Source organism: Filicampus tigris, chromosome 14, assembly GCF_054856515.1.
Source record: "Filicampus tigris isolate MCC_2025a chromosome 14, RoL_Ftig_1.0, whole genome shotgun sequence".
In the NCBI taxonomy this organism is placed as follows: Eukaryota; Metazoa; Chordata; class Actinopteri; order Syngnathiformes; family Syngnathidae; genus Filicampus; species Filicampus tigris.
In genome coordinates, this window is record NC_141230.1 from 23,567,800 (window position 1) to 23,584,783 (window position 16,984).

Genomic DNA, 16,984 nt, shown 5'->3' on the forward strand with positions numbered 1-16,984 from the left:
AACATCGGACTCAATTTTCTTGTCCTGAATTTGAGTTTTGTTTTTAAATGACTTCAATACATTTCGTCTAGATATTAACTTCATAATGCATTTCATTTCATTTGCATGCAGGCCCAATTGAATTGAATTTCAAGACATTTTTTTTTTTTTATGAATTTAACATGAACGTATCTAATTTAATTTGATGACAAGGAATTCAAATTTAACAGTAGTAAAAGCATTTTCCATTGGCAATTGAAATCAATGTAATTTCATTTCCTGAACAACCATTGGCAGGAAGGAAGGGCTGCTTGTTTGTTTTTCTAATCAGGGAAAGTCTTTTTGAATCATTTTGACCAAACGTAGCAGTGTGCGATCGCTATGACACGAGATTCATTTTATTTTTGAAATTGAGCGACGCCGACGGACGACAGGCTGATGCCGCGTGGCACAACACGGGCCACTATTCCGGCAAATATTCGACTTCCATCGTGATGAAACGATTGCAAAAATTGCTATAGACGACCTGTAAAAGGTGTTTTTGTCCTAAGCAAAAACCAAACAGAAAGAAGCCAATTAAAGTGATTCTTTTTATTTTTCTCTTTCATGATTGAAGTTAAAGAAATGGTTCATCGAAACGTCAAATTGCCAATTTATTTTATTTGCACACAAAAAATGACATTGTGTAACGCTAAGTGGGCTGGATTCTTCATTTTGAGATGTTTTTTCTCTTTCGTTTTATTCCATACTGCGCAACGGCGTCCACTGGTGGCAAAATGAGCTTTTTCCACTTTGATCGCGCCATTGTGAATTGCGCCACCAGAGGCTGCCGTTTCTGCCACGAAGAAAGCTGCAGAAGAGGACGGAGAAGACAAAGAAGAGGAAGACGACGAGGAGGGCGAGGAAGAAGAGGACGACGACGAAGAGGGCGGCGAAGAAGAGGACGACGAAGAAGAGGACGACGAAGAAGCGGGCCTCCCTCGGCGTGTCTGTCGCCTTCACCGCCGGCCGGTCCGGTTTTCACGTTGGTTTGGGTCGGCGTCCAAGCTCCTGAGCTGGCGCAGGAAACCCGGGTCGGGGCGCGCGGCGGGCCGGGCCGGGCGGCGAGGACGCACGCCAGCGCCGAGTCGAAGGAGCGGCGCTCGCGCGTCATCAGGTAGCCGACGGCCACCGCCGGGGCTCGGGACACGCCGGCGTTGCTGTGGACCAGCACCGCGCCCTTCTGACACACAAACAACAGAAGGAGCTACACAAAGCGGTTTCCCCAAATGTTGGTGTCGCGCCGGCGTCAAACGTCGCCAAGTCGTGTCTTACGTTTGCCTCACGTTTGTTTTACCCCTTGACTCTTCAATTTGGCCTCGCACGTTCAGATCATTGGGACAGTAACGCCTTTCAACACAAAGCGGTCAGGCGTACCTCGCGGTTCTGTAGCCCCATAGTCCCATTTGTGTCACATTGTTACCTCGCGTACCGTAGTAACGCTCAAATTCTTCTCAAGTTTCCTTGTCATTTTGGGGCACACCTGATTAGGATTGGAAGTCTGCGCCGATCGCTCAACAAAGCATCCGGACCTGGAAGAACCGAGGTTGTTCAAATTTGAGCTCCGCGCCGAGTCTTTGGAAGAAGACTTTCTAGGCCGGGAGCCCCGGCGAGCGCCTGTTTGCTTTCCAGTCGCGCTTCAAAATCCCCAGGCGCCTTTCAAAGTAAGAGCGTTGCTTGGAGAACGGCGCACCCTTCATCACGATCGCGCTCTTCTTCCTGTAAGCAAAGACGCCCCGTCGCCGCCGCTGACGCGCGTGTTCGGGTGCCGTGTGATCTGCATGCTCGTCAATAAAACAGGAAGCTGCCACTGCTGCGTTATTGACACGGCCCGCAAGCCGCCGCAAGTGGACATTGGTCTAACGTCTTCCAAACACACACGCGACGGCGCGCAACAATAGCATTTGATTTTGAAGCGGCGACAAATCATTTGCTTTGGAAAGAAGTCATTTCATAATCTCACATTTGCGCTCTTTTTGTTTGGAGAAAAAACCTCAGATTTTCCTTTGAAAAATTAGAGAGGGAAAAAAAAAGAATTGGCATTTGAAGGATTTTTTGGGGGGAAGAAAAAAACATTTCTACTTCAAAACCAAGTCAGATTTTTCATTTCAAGTCCCAATTTCTTTGAGGAAAAAAAAGGTGGTATTGGCATGGGTTTTATTTGAAAAAGTCAATCGAAGTCAAAGTGAGCATAACGCACGCGCCCATGGCTCCTTTTGCCCCGTTCCCAGCAGCGTCCGCTTTGTATGGCAAGGTTGTACGGCACCTTATCGCTACGACGTCAGCCTCATTTGCGTATGGCCAACGTCCTCCCGTGGCGCATCGGAAGCGCGTTAGCGTTACCTCATCTCGCGCCCGCTGGATGAAGCGACAACACTCGGCCAGGTGCGGCAGGAGCGGCGCGTCGGGCCGGTCCGGCACGCTCGGCGTCTTGTAGACGAAGAGGTCGGGAAAGGCGTCGTCCACCCCGAAGGCCACATTGAGGACGTGAGACACCTGAGACAGACGGGCACAGACGTCTCAGCGCGCGCCGCGTCGCCACCGGGAAGTGAGCTGGCGGGAGGGCCGCTCGCCTTGTGCTTCCTCGGCGTGTTGAAGTCGTGCGCCGCGTCCCGGCAACCTGCACGCAACGGCAGGTTAACATCCGGCGCGACCGGCTCGCGCCTCCGCTGTCTTGCATCGTTGCTAAAAGGGGGCCGTCGTGCCAAATGGCCGTACCTTGCGGTCGAAGCGGGCTACGTTACATTTGCGCCGCCTTTTCATCATGTCGTGATGCATTTGAGCGACAGAATTGCGTTCAATGTTTGTTACATTTCAGCCCCGCTCTGTTGCGCATGCAAATTGCCTCATTTTCAATTTGAATCACGCTTTAAAAGTGTGTTTCCTTGTCACAGTTAAACATGTCCAAAAAACAAAGAGAGAAGGAACAAAAAAAAAAAAACACCGCCACCGCCACCGTTTGTGTCACATTGCATTGAGTCCGCTTGTTCCATTTCATGACGTCCGGCCTGCGTTACTTTGTGTTGCGCAAGCTTACCCAGCAGCAGGTGGGGTTTGACGGCGCCCACCCGGAGGTCCCAGGAGGTGTCGGGGACGTAGCCCAGCGAGGTCTCCGGGGGCGCGGGGTCCTCCGCCGCCGTCAGGGCGCAACCCTTCCAGGTCTCGATGATGCGGCGACCGCTCAGCGACGTCACGCGGGCGCACTGGCGCTTCAGACGCATGCGCGAGAAACTCCTGATCTCCTCCGCCAAGGACTGCGTGACTGCAACGCGCGCAACTTCTGAGAGGGACACAGAAAAAAAGGAATGAAAAATGGACACCAATCATCAATCAACACCACTTGAAGGTGTACCTCAAGGTTGTGTATAAAGTCCCTTTCCTGTAACGGTTGCATTTTGCCGGCACTTGGGATCGTATTTGTCTGTCGCTTTCACACAGAAGTTACCGAAACGGGACGCAGAAGTTACCGAAACGGGACAATGTGCGCTGACCAAAGTACAATGGCCTCACATTGTCAGGTAATCAAAAGATAAATATTTTCTTTCAATAAAAAGGGCATTGGGTAAAGCTCAAGGTTCTGTACCAAGCCCCATTTTTGCCACATAAGTGTGTTGGATGTGGGCGTATTCACGCAGTCAGATAATTCGATGCGTGGCGAATCACATCCGGCAACGATTGCTTTCAACCGAGAGACTTGGCCGGTGAGTGTTGAGTGTTACACTTCAAAGCCGGCATGGTTTCTTCCGCTCTCTTGGGTAACTTGGGTAACAACACAAAGGGGGCCAGGTGTACCTCAGGGTTCTGTACCGGGTACCGTTTGTGAGCCATTTTGTCTCTTCTGTTTTTTTTGGCGGATGTACAGAGGATGTAAAGACATCTACAGGACTAAAGTGAAATAGCAAGCAGGCAAAACCGTGACCGCAAAGCTTCTCCCCTTTAGCTCCTTCCACACTGCCTTGGTGGCATACCGCCTCTAACGCAATAGGTCTCCAAGGTGTACCTCACCGTTCTTTTTTGTCCCGCTTCCGCGCTGACGTATGTTGCGAACTTGACGTGATTATTTAGCAAAACCTACGTTTTCGCGAGAAGTCCGGGAATATTTTCAGACGACCGCTGTACGTGTTAGAAGGTGGAAACGAGTCGTACCCGACGATGCCGGCGTCAGTCTTTCTCTCAAGTCCCCAGCACCTGGCAAATGGTGCGTTTTGAATTCCACAAAGCGGGACGGAGTCCTCGCCACTCCCCCCCCCCCCCCCCCCTCCCCAAAAAACCCCAAAACAAAACAGGTACTTGTTGTCGTCCACCGTCCCGTTTGTGTGACTGGTCCGCATCCAAGAGTAGGACTCGGCCTGGGTCATACCACACCTGACGCCGACAACACGAGAGAGGCAGCACAAAGGGAGTGTGCTTAAGTATTCCTTTAACTAAAACTGAACATAATCCGACTGACAAACTTTTGTAATATTTTGACCTGCAGCAATCATCATTTTTATGTTACACATTTGTAGATGATGTACCTAATGATGTGACCACTTTATGTCTAGGACTATCATTCATATGCATATAATGTATGAATTCACGTGTCCAAATCTGAAATGTATGCGAGGTGGCGTCGCTTCCAAAGAAATAAAAGACATGCAGGGATGGTGAGTGCCCACTGGAGGACGCCACATCCTCACTTTAAGACTCAAGTGGAATCTGAGGGAAATGTGCAAACCAACGCCGGAGTTGCGTCTCTCGACGGCTCAAGACAAGAAGAACTTGAACAAAAAGAGCACAGCACAACAGGAGGGAGCCGTGCTTCACCAAATTGGAATTGCCGCTGAAGCGGGATGGAGCGACTTGCTTTTCTTTCCCTCTTGACACAAGTTACTCACTGGCAGATAATGGCAACGAAGGCTTTTGGCATACGACGTCACGTTGTGTTGACACTTAACCTCCGGTTGACAATTGTGGCCTTTTTATATCGCGTGGCATCTTTGCGACATGCCGGCACGCACGTCGCCTTCCGCCGGTATCAAATTGGTGTGTCACCTGTGCCGCATTTGAGCGCCGTCTCATTGTCCCTCGCCTTTGTGGCACCTGGTGCCGTCAATGTCGCACCTTCGCGTTGTGTCACAACTGTTTGGCGTCACGTTGCCTTTCTTGCGTCCGCGTTGTGACACCGCGTCGCTTTCGTGCTACCGCCGCAACATTTGGCTGACGCGACGCATCGTCTCGGATTTCCGTGCCGTTTGCGTGACATCGTGTGACTTTGTCTTAGGTCGCGCGTGCGTGTGCGACTTCCTCCCTCCTGCAAATGTCGCCGGCCATCTCGGAAGGACGAGCGAGGCCTCTCTGGACGGGCTACCAAGCCCGCACGTGCGCACGCAGCTGTGCCTATATTTATGTTGGAAAAGATTCCGGTAGTTTCCGAGAACATTTAAGTGCGGGGAAAGCAACACGTTTTGGGGCCTTGAATGGGCCCTTGCCACACGTATGTGCGTGCGTGCGTGCGCGCGCACATATTGTCCTGGCAGCCATGCTAGTTGTCCAACTAACTGCATTTAATCAGAGTGCCGGCTTTCGGGGAGGCGGAGGAGAGCATAATGGAATGTGTCGCGTTGAGAAGATCCTCATGACACACACACGAGGAGGCGAAAAGGGATGAAGAAGGACGGAAGGAGGCAAAAGTGCTGACGGGCTCCCTTCTGCGTGTTGACACATGAGTCAGAAAACCCAGTGTGTGTGTGTGTGCGTGCGTGCGTGCGTGCGTGCGTGCGTGCATGTGTGTGTGTTGGCAGTAAGTCAACTCAAACACGAGAAGCTCCTGCTGCAACATCTGACAACCATTACTGCTATCACACACGCAGGCACGCAGGCACACACGCACACACTGGGCGCGCAGACTTTGCAGCGTCATCCCACTCGGTCGGAAGACAAAGCGAGCGGAGGAGTTGACGCAGTGGCCTTCAAGGTTGCGCCAATAAAGGGCGAGGCGAGGCGAGGCGCTGCGGCGCGGACGGATGTGGGCGGCAAGGCAAAGCAAAGCGTGGCGCGCGGCCGGCGCGTGAAGAGTTAACGTGCGGACACCTCGGCAAAAGTCCTCTCGGGTTTCCCGTGACTGCAAGTGATCCTTTGACACTTTGATCAACAACACACTCCGCTTCCATCTGTCGCGCGCGGCCTGAATTTGTGACGCACCGCTTACAGCGTTGGAGGGAAAGACTTGTTTGGTCTCCAGGTAGAGGAGGAGGGAAAAGGAAGGAGGTGAAAGAAGGAAGAGATGGGGAGCACTGGAAACGGGGGAGGCGATGAGGAAGGGAAGAAAGCCAGGAAGGCTTTGACAGGACCAAGACAACACGGTGCCGAGGAATCGTGAATAGGCGCGAGGAAGAGAAGAGAAGGAGAGCGCGAGCCAGGGCTAACGTAGAAGGCCAGACAAGCGGGAGGGGGCTGGGGGGGGGGGGGGGGCAGAATACTTGACAGCTTGTCTTCTAAATTCAGTTTGTCGTTCGAGCAAGTCCGCCAAAGTGCTTCATTCGGTTCGTTTCAGGTGTGCTCGAGCACAAGGTAAACAAAATGTGGCGGCACAAACGTCAAACCACTGACCTTCCTTCTTGCGTAGCTACGGACGGTCGGACGGACGGTCGGACGGACGGACGGTCGGTCGGTCGGTCGGTCGGTCGGTCGGTCGGTCGGTCGGTCAATCGGTCGGTCGGTCGGACGGCGACAGCAAAACAAAGAAGTTTGCAAATCAGCCCCTGAGGCTCTTGGCCCAGATGATAGGAAAAACATTTTTGCTATCGGTCCTTTTATAAACACATGATGCACGTTCAGTTACTTGTCTTTTTTTTTGACGGCATTTTCATTGGCGCTCGGCGTATTTGTCGGATGGAAATGTTTTCTCGATGCTATGATTTCGTTGACCATAATAACCTTGGCGAGGGTGGCGGGGGCAGGGGTGAGGAAGACGGGACACAAGGGGAAGCAGGAAGAGGAGGAAGGGCTGAGGAGAGCTGCGCGAGTGGCAACAAGACCAGGGGGCGGCGGCCTGAAAGAGAGGAAGGGGGAGGAAGAAAGGGGAGCGGGAGAGAGAAGCCGGCGGGAAGAGGAGGAGTCTTGGACAGGACGAGGGAGAAGAGGCTTTCAAACTTTTTGGGGGGCTTTGTCCTTCCGCGCGCAAGCTCCCAAGCGTCCCCAGCGGCCGGCCGCCGGCCGGCCGCTGGGGACGACGTAGCAAGACGACAGCCAGCCACCCGCCCACACGTGCTGCTCACAACTCGCCTTTCCGCAGGCGAAGCACATTGGCACCGCTGCCGCAACGCAAGACGGAGGGCTGTCCACCGACAAGGGAGCTTCGCTGAAAACCTTTTCAACCGCTTGAGTAGAATCGCTCGCTCTGCCGCCAGCTAAGCGCGCGGCCCCGACTCGGTTCAGAGCCAATTATTGGGACGTGTCCGCTCTAAACACGGCTCGGACAGACCGACGGTCTCAAGGGACAATCTTGGACCACTTTGTCCTTGGTCGGCAAGAGGCAAAAGTGCAAGAGAAACGGCGTCCAAAGGTGGGCGTCAGCCAACGGCGATTGAAACGAGAACGTCAAGCCGACTTGAGACGGAAGGGGAGGAGAAGGAGGAGAGTGGGACGGGGGGGGGAGGAAGGGAGACCAGCAGCGGGAAGGAGCAAATTGGAGGGAGAAGCAAAGTAAGGCAAGAGGACGGTCGCACAAGAAGAGCGGCGGACAGTTGGCGCAGGAAGAGTCGCGGGTGGCGAAAAGGGCAACCAAGGGAGATGAGCCAGGGGGGAGGTGAGCGTCAAGAGAGCGGAGAATGGCTGCCGTTGAAAGGTGGCGGCAACGGAAAGTAGGGGAGGACGCGGGGGGGGGGGGGCTAGCGAGAGGAGGAGAGTTGGACAGCAGGCAAAGTGTGCAAGGAGACAAGGAGGAGGAGGAGGAGGAAGAGGCCTGCCCCTCCCCTGCCCTCCCCTCCCCTCCCCTCGCTTGTATCCCGGCTGCGAGCGGACCGGCGGTCAGAAGGACAGGCAGCGGATCGCCGAGCACACCGGCGGCGACGGACAAAGTGCACGAGTAGCCAGCGGCTCGCTAGTAGCCGCTATCTGGCAATGAGGCAGTGGGGAGCCTTGGTGGCGGCGGCGGCGGCGGCGCTGGCCGCCTGCTGCGCGCTGGGGCCGGCGCCGGCGGCCGCGGCCGCCTGCGAGCCGGTGCGGATCCCGCTGTGCCGCTCCATGCCCTGGAACATGACCAAGATGCCCAACCATCTGCACCACAGCACGCAGGACAACGCCGTGCTCGCCATCGAACAGTTCGAGGGACTGCTGGGTCAGTAAGCCGGCCGCGTCGCTTTCAAACTTGATCACGGAGCGACCGCCATCCTTCGGCCGCCTCTTTCCGACACTTTTTGCCGCGGCTTCCAAGCTTCCGCCATCGCGGACGGCGCTTTCCTTTGATCGGACGCGTTTAAAGATCTGCTCCGATGGCGTAACGGCGACACCCGGCGGTGGAAAGGGGCAGCGCACATAAGCAAAGTAAAAGCCATCAGCCAGTACGATGGCCGGTTGCGGGCTTTCGCGTCGCCGTCGCGATGACGGGAAGCTTACAGTTTCCAAAAAACGGCGCGTGCAAGTGCCGTGTCCGGTTACACCTTTCAAAATGACCGACTTCCCTTCGGTGTCATCGTCTTCATCTTCATGTTTGTCCTCCTCCTTTGCTTGCATCTCATCTTCCTCATCGTCCTCGCCTTGATTTTAATCTTCAAGGTTTCGCTTGTCATCATCCTAATTGTCGTCTAGCTTTGCTTGTCATCCTTGATTTTGTCTCGCATCTTCAATTTGGCCTTTGCTCTATCACAGTCTTGCCTTTTTGTCTCGTCTTCTTGGTTTTCGTCTCATCTTCCTTTGAATGCGTCTACGCCGGTTTATGTTGTAGTCCAACGATAATGCGAGAACAAGGCGTCGAGCCCTTTTCAGGATACGCTTGACACAAAACAGCTCAACATCATCGACGATCCAACGCATTGGATTTGTAAGTGATAGGCGAGGATTTGCAAGCGGAAAAACTCTGCAAAGTGAATTTTTGTTTTTCAACACATACAACGTGTTGACATGAAGAGAATACGAAGAAGGGGTGCAAAGACCGACAAGGAGGTCGTGGTGAAAAGAAAGTGTTTTCCACAATTTGCCTTTTCTCCATGTTTGAGGCGTGGCTAAAACAAAGTCAAGTGGCGTGACGCGCTTTGGCTCCTCGCGCACTCAATAAGAACGTGAGCGCCTGTGTTGAGGTCGCGGTTATCCGGCGCAACGTGCGCAACGTGCAAGCTAGCCTAGCCACGCCTAGACCCTGACAAGGCATCATCTCGGCTGTGCCGCCGGAGCTTCGGGCTGCTCTGGCCGCTTTGGAGCGCCTCATGGCGGCACGAAACGCTCCAGCCAGCAGGCTTTAAGCGGCCCTATTTTTGCCGCCGAAGCATGCGGGGGTGTGTGGGTCTCAGAGGAAGGGAAGGGCTTCTTTTGTCACCTTTTTGTCCTCCCAACACGTCTCCGCCGAGTCACGCCTTGGGCTTATCGTCTGGATGTTGCGTCACACGCTATCGCAAGCTAAGCTAAGCCGCTTTTGTGCGCGCGATTAGCTCAGTTGCCGGCCGGCACGTTGGCCACATTCCTCCGCTGCGCCAACAACATCTTTCTCAGGGTGATTTGGAACTGGCTTGCTTTGGGAAACAAGTCACACACACTCTTTGAGGGCCAGACGTTGCCGGCGCAGAGCTCCCCACATCGTGCCTGCTGGCGACTTGACCGAATATGTTGCTCTGTCGCGATACGTTGATGGCATCGAGCATGCAAGTTTGCATTTTTCAAAATGCCGTGCAGTTGCTCAGCCCCTATGTGGCCGTCTTCTTTCTTTTTGCCGTTTTCACGGCTGAAGAAACTTGTCGTTTTTGGGGGGCTTCCCTGACAAGTGATGGTTTTGGGGGTGCGAGGTTTCCGCCGGACGCCAGCCATGGGCAGCGAACCCACGAAAACAAAGTGTACTCCTCTCTCGCCCCCACACAAAGTTTGGGAGAATATGGGTTGCTTTCAGCCCAGACTCTGGTTCCTAACCAAACAGCAGAGCAAACAGGAAACACGGACGCATTGCTTTTTCACGTTTGGGAAAACATCAAACGATGGAGGAAAAACAACAAAAAAAAATAATTAAAAAAACAATCCAGAGGCCTTTGATGACCAAACATGATTTTTTTTTTTTTCCCAACAGAGAATATGGCTCCAGTTGAACAGAGGTCAGAGGGTGGTTGTTTTTTTTGAAATGCTGTTCATCATGAATGGTGTCAGCTTTCATCGTGATTGAAACATGCGTGACACAATCCAGCGTGACGTTTCCCGTTTCTGTCTACTGTACGTAGCGCTTTCGGGTCAGGCGCGGCGTTTGTCTCCCTCATAACGGACTTGCCGAGCAGATCTTCAATCCCTGGTCGCGATCAGATCTTCGACTCCAAAGCTGCGCTGACCTCGAAACCAAAGCGATGCAACCACGCCATCTACTGGCCTGCCTTTTTTCATTCCAGTGCTTTCTAAAGCTGCGTTGCGCAGACAAGCTGGGTCACGCCTACCCACTGAGAAAAGGACTTTACCGACGTCTGCGGTGGTGGCAGTAAACAAGTTCAGCGCTGCTGACTATGAGCACGCAAAAAAACAACAACACCTAAACATATACAGACAAAACCTACAGGTGCAACTTCAGCCACCGAACAGGAACCCACATTCCTAATTGTCTAAAAACCTGGGAGGGACGCTGAACCGGCCCGACCCTGACGGCTCAGCGCGCAGCCGCGTGCAAAATTCAACACCGTCCAACGCAGACATACAAGCGAGATCCCACCGCCGACGGGAATTGCTCATGGCGTTTTGGGAGAAAATCGATCTCGTTACTTTCCCGTTTTGTTTGACGAGTGTGCTCATCGGCGGGGGTGTCCAAACTCTGTCCCCAAGGGCCGCCGGTGTCCTGCCTGTTTGCCGTCCGCGCCAGCCGCAAGGCACCCGTTTCGAAAGCTCATGACCGTTATCAAGCTTCTTCAGAGCTTGCTGACGAGCTGATCATTTCAATCGGGTGCTTTGCAGCGAGGAGAGCTGGAAAAGGGGCGGGAAAAAGCGGCCCTTGAGGACCGGAGCGGGACACCCCTGTAGCTAGTGGGAAACGCCTTCCAGTAAAAGCGGCGGAAGGCCGATGACGATCAAAGGTTTCTCCTGGCGGCGCACGTCGTCTTCCGAGAAGGCTTCAAGTCGCGCCGATAATTGGGACTGTGACGGTGATGTTGCGAGCGTGTGCTGCGGTTACCTCCCGCAGGGACGGGCTGCAGCGCCGACCTGCTGTTCTTCCTGTGCGCCATGTACGCGCCCATCTGCACCATCGACTTCCAGCACGAGCCCATCAAGCCGTGCAAGGCGGTGTGCGAGCGGGCCCGGCGCGGCTGCGAGCCCGTCATGAGGCGCTACAACCACAGCTGGCCCGACAGCCTCCACTGCGGCGAGCTGCCCCTCTACGACCGCGGCGTCTGCATCTCGCCCGAGGCCATCGTCAAGGCCGACGCCGCCGGTACGACTCCCCTACGCAAACGGACAGACAGAAAAAGGCGCGGCGGCAAAATCGACATCTCCAAACATACAAACAAACAAAAAGGGGCTTTCTCACAAAACACACATTGGGCCAAAAGCGATCAGTCATGAGTCAATGCTTGCTTTTTTTTGGGGGGGGGGAAATAAATAGTGCACAATTTAGGCCGACTGCTTAGCACGTCTGCCTCACGGCGCAGAGGTCGTGGGTCCCAATCCGACCCCGGCCTCCCTGTGTGGAGTTTGCATGTGCTCCCCGTGCCTGCCCACGTGGCTTTTCTCCGGGTACTCCGGTTTCCTCCCATATTCCAAAACCATGCATGCTAGCTCAATTGAGCACTCTAAATTGCCCCTAGGTGCGATTGTGAGCGTGAATGTTTGTTTGTCTCTGTGTGCCCCGCGATTGGCTGGCAACCGATTCGGGGTGTCCCCCGCCTCTGCCCGAAGGCAGCTGGGATAGGCTCCGGCACGCCCGCGACCCCTCTGAGGAGAAGCGCTTTGGATCATGGCTGGATGGCCAATTTAGGTGGAAAAGTACTTCAACAACAACAAAAAAAAAGGAACATAACATTCAAATGAGACAACTTTCACCCACCCAAAATAACAGACGTGAACAGAAGTGAAAAAAAAGTATGTTAACAAAACAAAAATTGTCAAATTTAAAAAGAGAACAACATTTAAGATGTTCACCCCCCCCCACAAAAAAAACTCATGTTAGTCCAACAGCCCTTTGTCCCACTGAGTGAGGGTGGTGTTTGTGTATTTGCAGATCCCTACTACCAGGACCCGGCTCGCTGCAACCCAGGTCGCTCCCAAAACCCACAAAGTCCAAAATGTTCATTTTCCCACCCGGCCACTCGCCAAAATGGATTTTACATTTGATTGACAGAGTCCAGTCCGGACTTTCCCTTGGACGCCAACAACCTTCACTGCAGAGGAGACGCCGGTAAAGTCGCGCTTCCACTTGGACCAGGCCCAGCTACCGACGGGCGGCGCCGCTAACGCGCACTCTCCGTGTGCGCGCGTGTGTGTGCGTGCGCGCGTGCGTGCGTGCGTGTAGATCGCTGCAAATGTAAGACAGTCAAGATGGGTTTGAAAAGCTACCTGAAGAACAACTACAACTACGGTGAGTTCTTTTAATTGGCCAGCAGTTTGGCAAATTAGCGGCTATGCAAAGTGTCTTTCTGCGTGGCGCAGTGATCCGCGCGCGCTGTGCGCGAGGTGCGCTCGCGCGGCATGGAGCCCGCGGCGGTGGTGGAGGTTCGCGAGGTGCTCAAGTCTTCGCTGGTGCACATCCCCCGAGAGACGCTCACCCTTCACTACTCGTCCTCGTGCCAATGCCCGCCCGTCAGCGCCGGAGACGAGTACCTCATTATGGGCTACGAGAACGAGGAGACGTCCAGGTAGGTCCGCTGCCTACGCCTCGAGCGCGGCCGCGGGGGGGGAGCTGGCTGACGGGGGGCGGGGCCTGCCTACATTGCAGGTTGCTGCTGATCGACGGCTCCATCGCGCAAAAGTGGAAGGACAAGATGGGACGCAAAGTCAAGGTAGGCCACCAAAGTAGAAGGCGCGCACGGAACCGTGAGCGCTTGAATGACCGACGGGTCTCAATTCCAAACGTGTTTGCTAATCATCCTAAACAAGAGCGACGGGTGTCATCTTCAGCCGCCTGTATTGCGTACGCGCCACAAAAGCTAGTCGGCACGAGAGTACTGCGCTGTCCCCTTTCTAATGAACTCTTCTAATCCAATCCGGTAAAATAGCAACACATTTCAGCCTTAAAATTGCAGCGGTCAAATATGAACAAAATCAATTCCGGTAGTGCAAGTGCGACTCGATCGTAAGTTGACGTGGCAGTGAGGGGCGACTGAACGCGAGGAGCGGCGCCGGAGGTCACCTCGGGCCCGCCCCACCTGGGCTACACTATACTGTGTATCCATTGCATGCAAACTTTGAATGAGAGTCAATGGGGGGAGATGTGTTCCCCACAGACTGGAAATGAATCTCAAAATCAGACGACTTCACCCATCATTGCCGTTTATCCAGCGCATCCAAAAAATGCATCTATTTTGCAATATCTGATTACAAATATTTTCATGGAAGTTTCTGCCTTCAAAGAAAGTACTGCGACCACCACCAGTGCCCTCATTCCAGTATCATTTGGTACACATTACATTGATACACAACATATTGCTCAATTGACTGCTTCTCATCTCTAACGATAACAGCGCTTAACATCTTTTGTGTGTGTGTGTGTGTGTGTGTGTGTGTGTGCGTGTGTGTGTGCGTGCGTGTGTGTGCGCGTGTGCGCGTGCGCGTGCGCGCATAGCGTTGGGATCAGATCCTGCAGGGAAAAGCTCGAGCAGCTCATCGCAGGAGTCGCCACTGAGATGGGACCAACTGTGCGTGCGTGTGTGTGTGTGTATATTGCACTATCACAAGTAGCTGAATGTAGTTCATTTATCTTTGCACATTTACAGTGTGTGTGCGTGTACATGTGTGTGCTGACTGGTAAAGTGTGCTTGTGCGTGCGCATGAGAGGCTTCTCACCCGGGATCTCGTCATCCATTTCTTCTGTTTTCCCGCCATAAAGGGAATTTCTGCGCCTTTTGCCAAATGTCCGTGACTTGCTGTCCTCGTGCTAAAAACAAATTAAACGGGCAAAACACACGGCGCACGCAGTCTTTTGTCACCATAGCAACATGACCAAAATCACAGAACAACACTTTTGTTTTTCTTTGCTCTTGAAACTGCTGCTCTCGATTTGATTCCGTTTTGCCTATGATGACGACGTGGTTACTTTGGAAGAACCAAATGAAATTGAAGATGAAAGACCTAAAAAAAGAAAGAAATAAAAAGCTTTTGTTTTGAAGAGTAAGTCCTTTGTCCGGTTTTTACCCCCCTTCCCTTGTCTATGACAAGAATTGTCATTTTGAAAAAGTGTACAGCAATGATTCGGGCCCAAGGAAGCGTGGAATGGATAGAAATTCTGCCAGTGAAGCCAGCTTCATTTTCATCAACAGTTGAGCCACAGAAACGCTTTCAAGAGGCCAAGAAAACGCAACTCGTCGGCCATTTGGGCTCAACATTTGAAAAGGGCAGCCCCCAAAGGCAGTTTGACTAAGTAAGATGACATTTGGCAGGCGTGTCTATCGGGACTCAGGAGTAGAGCCAGCCAAAGTCTCCAGCAGCCACACCCGCAAAAGTCTATCATTCGGGATTGACGGTCAACCCGGTCATTTCCAGGGCTCTGTCAAGTCTCACAAGTCTTTGGAGAATTAGGCCCGCAAACCCAGTTTCAAACTTGATGTTTCATGAGTTGGCCCACCGAAACAGGTCTCGAAAATCTATATGCCTGAAAAGTGTGCCAGTTTGAGTTGAGGCGGCCATTTTAGAGCCAGTTCCAAAGGAACTCGTTGGAGATGATGCTGCTACCAAATTTAAAGCCCTAAATTCTAAACAGATGGGCCAAGTAGAATTGAGATGAAAAAAAAAGGACATTTTCTTGCGTGTGTGCGGGCGGAAACTGGAAGACTCACTCCAAATCATAAGTCCGCTAGCAGTAAAAGGTCAAATAAAAAAGCCAAACAAAAAGTAATGGCTTGTGTTTTGAGTGGAACCTCACATATTTCCGAACATGCCGATGTGAGGAAACGCTAACAAAACAGCAGTGTGTGCGTGCGTGCGTGGGTGCACGTACGGGCACAAGTCCAGCGGTTCCTACCTCCTTCATTTCCCGCCATGTTTTCTCAGCTGCGTTTTGGCCCCGCAGGGGAAGAGAAAATGTTTTCGGTGGGGATTTACAGCAGTGCCGCCTCCTCCTCCTCCTCCTCCTCTCGTCGTCATCGTGTCAGTTTGAGCTGAACGCACACCTGCCCGGCAGCCGAGAAGTAGGACCGGGTTGTCCCTGCCGCTTGAAAGCTTCTATTCAGGCACACAAACAGGAAATTGCCCAAGGACATGAGTGATGCTTGACAGGTGGCAAAGGAAAGAAAAAAAAAAAAAAAAAACACTTCTTCACGTTGAACATGAGCAACAATGTTCAACAAGAATCACTTTACTGTGCTTATGGGGGGTTGGCGTCTTTCGAACAGGGCCGCCGGGGAGCACAACATGAATAGAGCGCTTTGAATGCCACACAATCCCACCGTGGCTTTTGCTCAGAACAAACAGGATCCTACTTTTGACTGATGAAAAGTAGCGCCAAGGCAACTGGACTGTTTTTGCTTGGTGAAAACCTTTCATCCAAACAGCTTCTTCACTTCCAAATTGAGGTGTGGTGGAGTCCCTCAATTCAGCCCTCAGAGGCTGTTCTGACTGGGGCTGGCGTCGCTGCCCGCTGTGGTTTGCCATACGAGGACCTTGCATATACCAATAAGCCGTTCACTCGTCTCGTGGCAAAACGCCCCCATCCCCCCTTCCTGTGGAATGAGGCAAGAGATGTCAGGACATTGCGGTGAGGCCTCAAACCTCTTTAGGGTCGTCTTCTATCGCTTGGCTTCTTTTACACACAAGAACACAAACTCAAAGGACACACAACAAAGACACTTTCTCTCACACACACAGGCGTGCGCGCGGCCCATCTCTCAGGGCAGGCAGCTCAAGCATAGAGTCGTCATGCACGCACGCACAGTTGACAGGTTGAGCCCAGAGTTCACACGTGTCAATGTGAGTTTTTCCAGTGCAACAGCGACACCTGCTGCTCACATGCAGATTGACCACGGGGCAAGAAAACTATTGAAACGCACGCAGGAAGCAGCAGCAGCAGCAGCAGCAGCGCGTCATTGTGTTGCCAGCATTTTCCATCCATTATTGCTGCAGCAGCTCATTTTGGAGGTTTAAGGAAGCCTTTTGCTAAGCAAATGTAGTCTTGTCAAGGCAACAAATTGCTTTGACCTGGTAAATCCTGAAACATTTTAGTGACCTGATAAGAGTCCTTTCCTGAATAACAAGCGCTTCGGCGGCAAAACGGAACATTTTGGCAGCCTTTTCATGAGCAAATGTTGTATTCTAATGGCAACATATTGCTCTTGTGTGACAAACTAACTTGTTTAAGCAATTAAAAGACAAACAAATTGCATTTACAAGGCACATATTTGAATGCCACCATGTTCCGTGTGATCTAATCTACCCTTTTTTCAAACAAAGAGGGCTTGTTGAGCTACATAGGTTTTTTTTTTAAGCATGAGGTCTTTTTGTGGTATAAATAAACTACATGTGATGTTTAAACACAACCACACATTTTTTACTTCAGTGCTACGAAGTAAACAATACTCCAAAATGTGAACTCACCTGACATGTTGCTGGCTTCTCTGTCGGTGCTACGTGACATCATGACCAAACCACGATGACGAAAGGA

The 16,984-nt window shown here is 52.5% G+C and overlaps 2 protein-coding genes across 4 annotated transcripts; one reads left to right on the forward strand and one right to left on the reverse strand.

Annotated features, from left to right (window-relative positions):
• Positions 1-619: 619 nt before the first annotated feature.
• On the reverse strand, positions 620-16,945 carry dusp19a (dual specificity phosphatase 19a). Of its 3 annotated transcripts, none has more exons than XM_086051492.1 (5): positions 15,350-16,945; positions 3,056-3,298; positions 2,592-2,638; positions 2,362-2,514; positions 620-1,201 (listed from the first exon to the last, which is right to left on the reverse strand). In XM_086051492.1, the coding sequence occupies exons 1-5, from the start codon at positions 15,366-15,368 to the stop codon at positions 689-691; spliced, it is 975 nt and encodes a 324-aa protein (XP_085907618.1). In that variant the 5' UTR covers positions 15,369-16,945; the 3' UTR covers positions 620-688. The 3 variants fall into 3 exon arrangements, with proteins under 3 accessions (XP_085907618.1, XP_085907621.1, XP_085907620.1); XM_086051495.1 differs by lacking the exon at positions 15,350-16,945 and adding an exon at positions 6,610-7,221; XM_086051494.1 differs by lacking the exon at positions 15,350-16,945 and adding an exon at positions 3,371-4,250.
• On the forward strand, positions 7,212-14,497 carry frzb (frizzled related protein). The gene is given in 9 exon segments (XM_086051496.1): positions 7,212-8,338; positions 11,360-11,608; positions 12,395-12,430; positions 12,515-12,571; positions 12,686-12,751; positions 12,823-12,836; positions 12,838-13,028; positions 13,109-13,172; positions 13,955-14,497. Coding segments are annotated over 9 exon segments (954 nt in total). The 5' UTR covers positions 7,212-8,121; the 3' UTR covers positions 14,015-14,497.
• Positions 16,946-16,984: the final 39 nt, after the last annotated feature.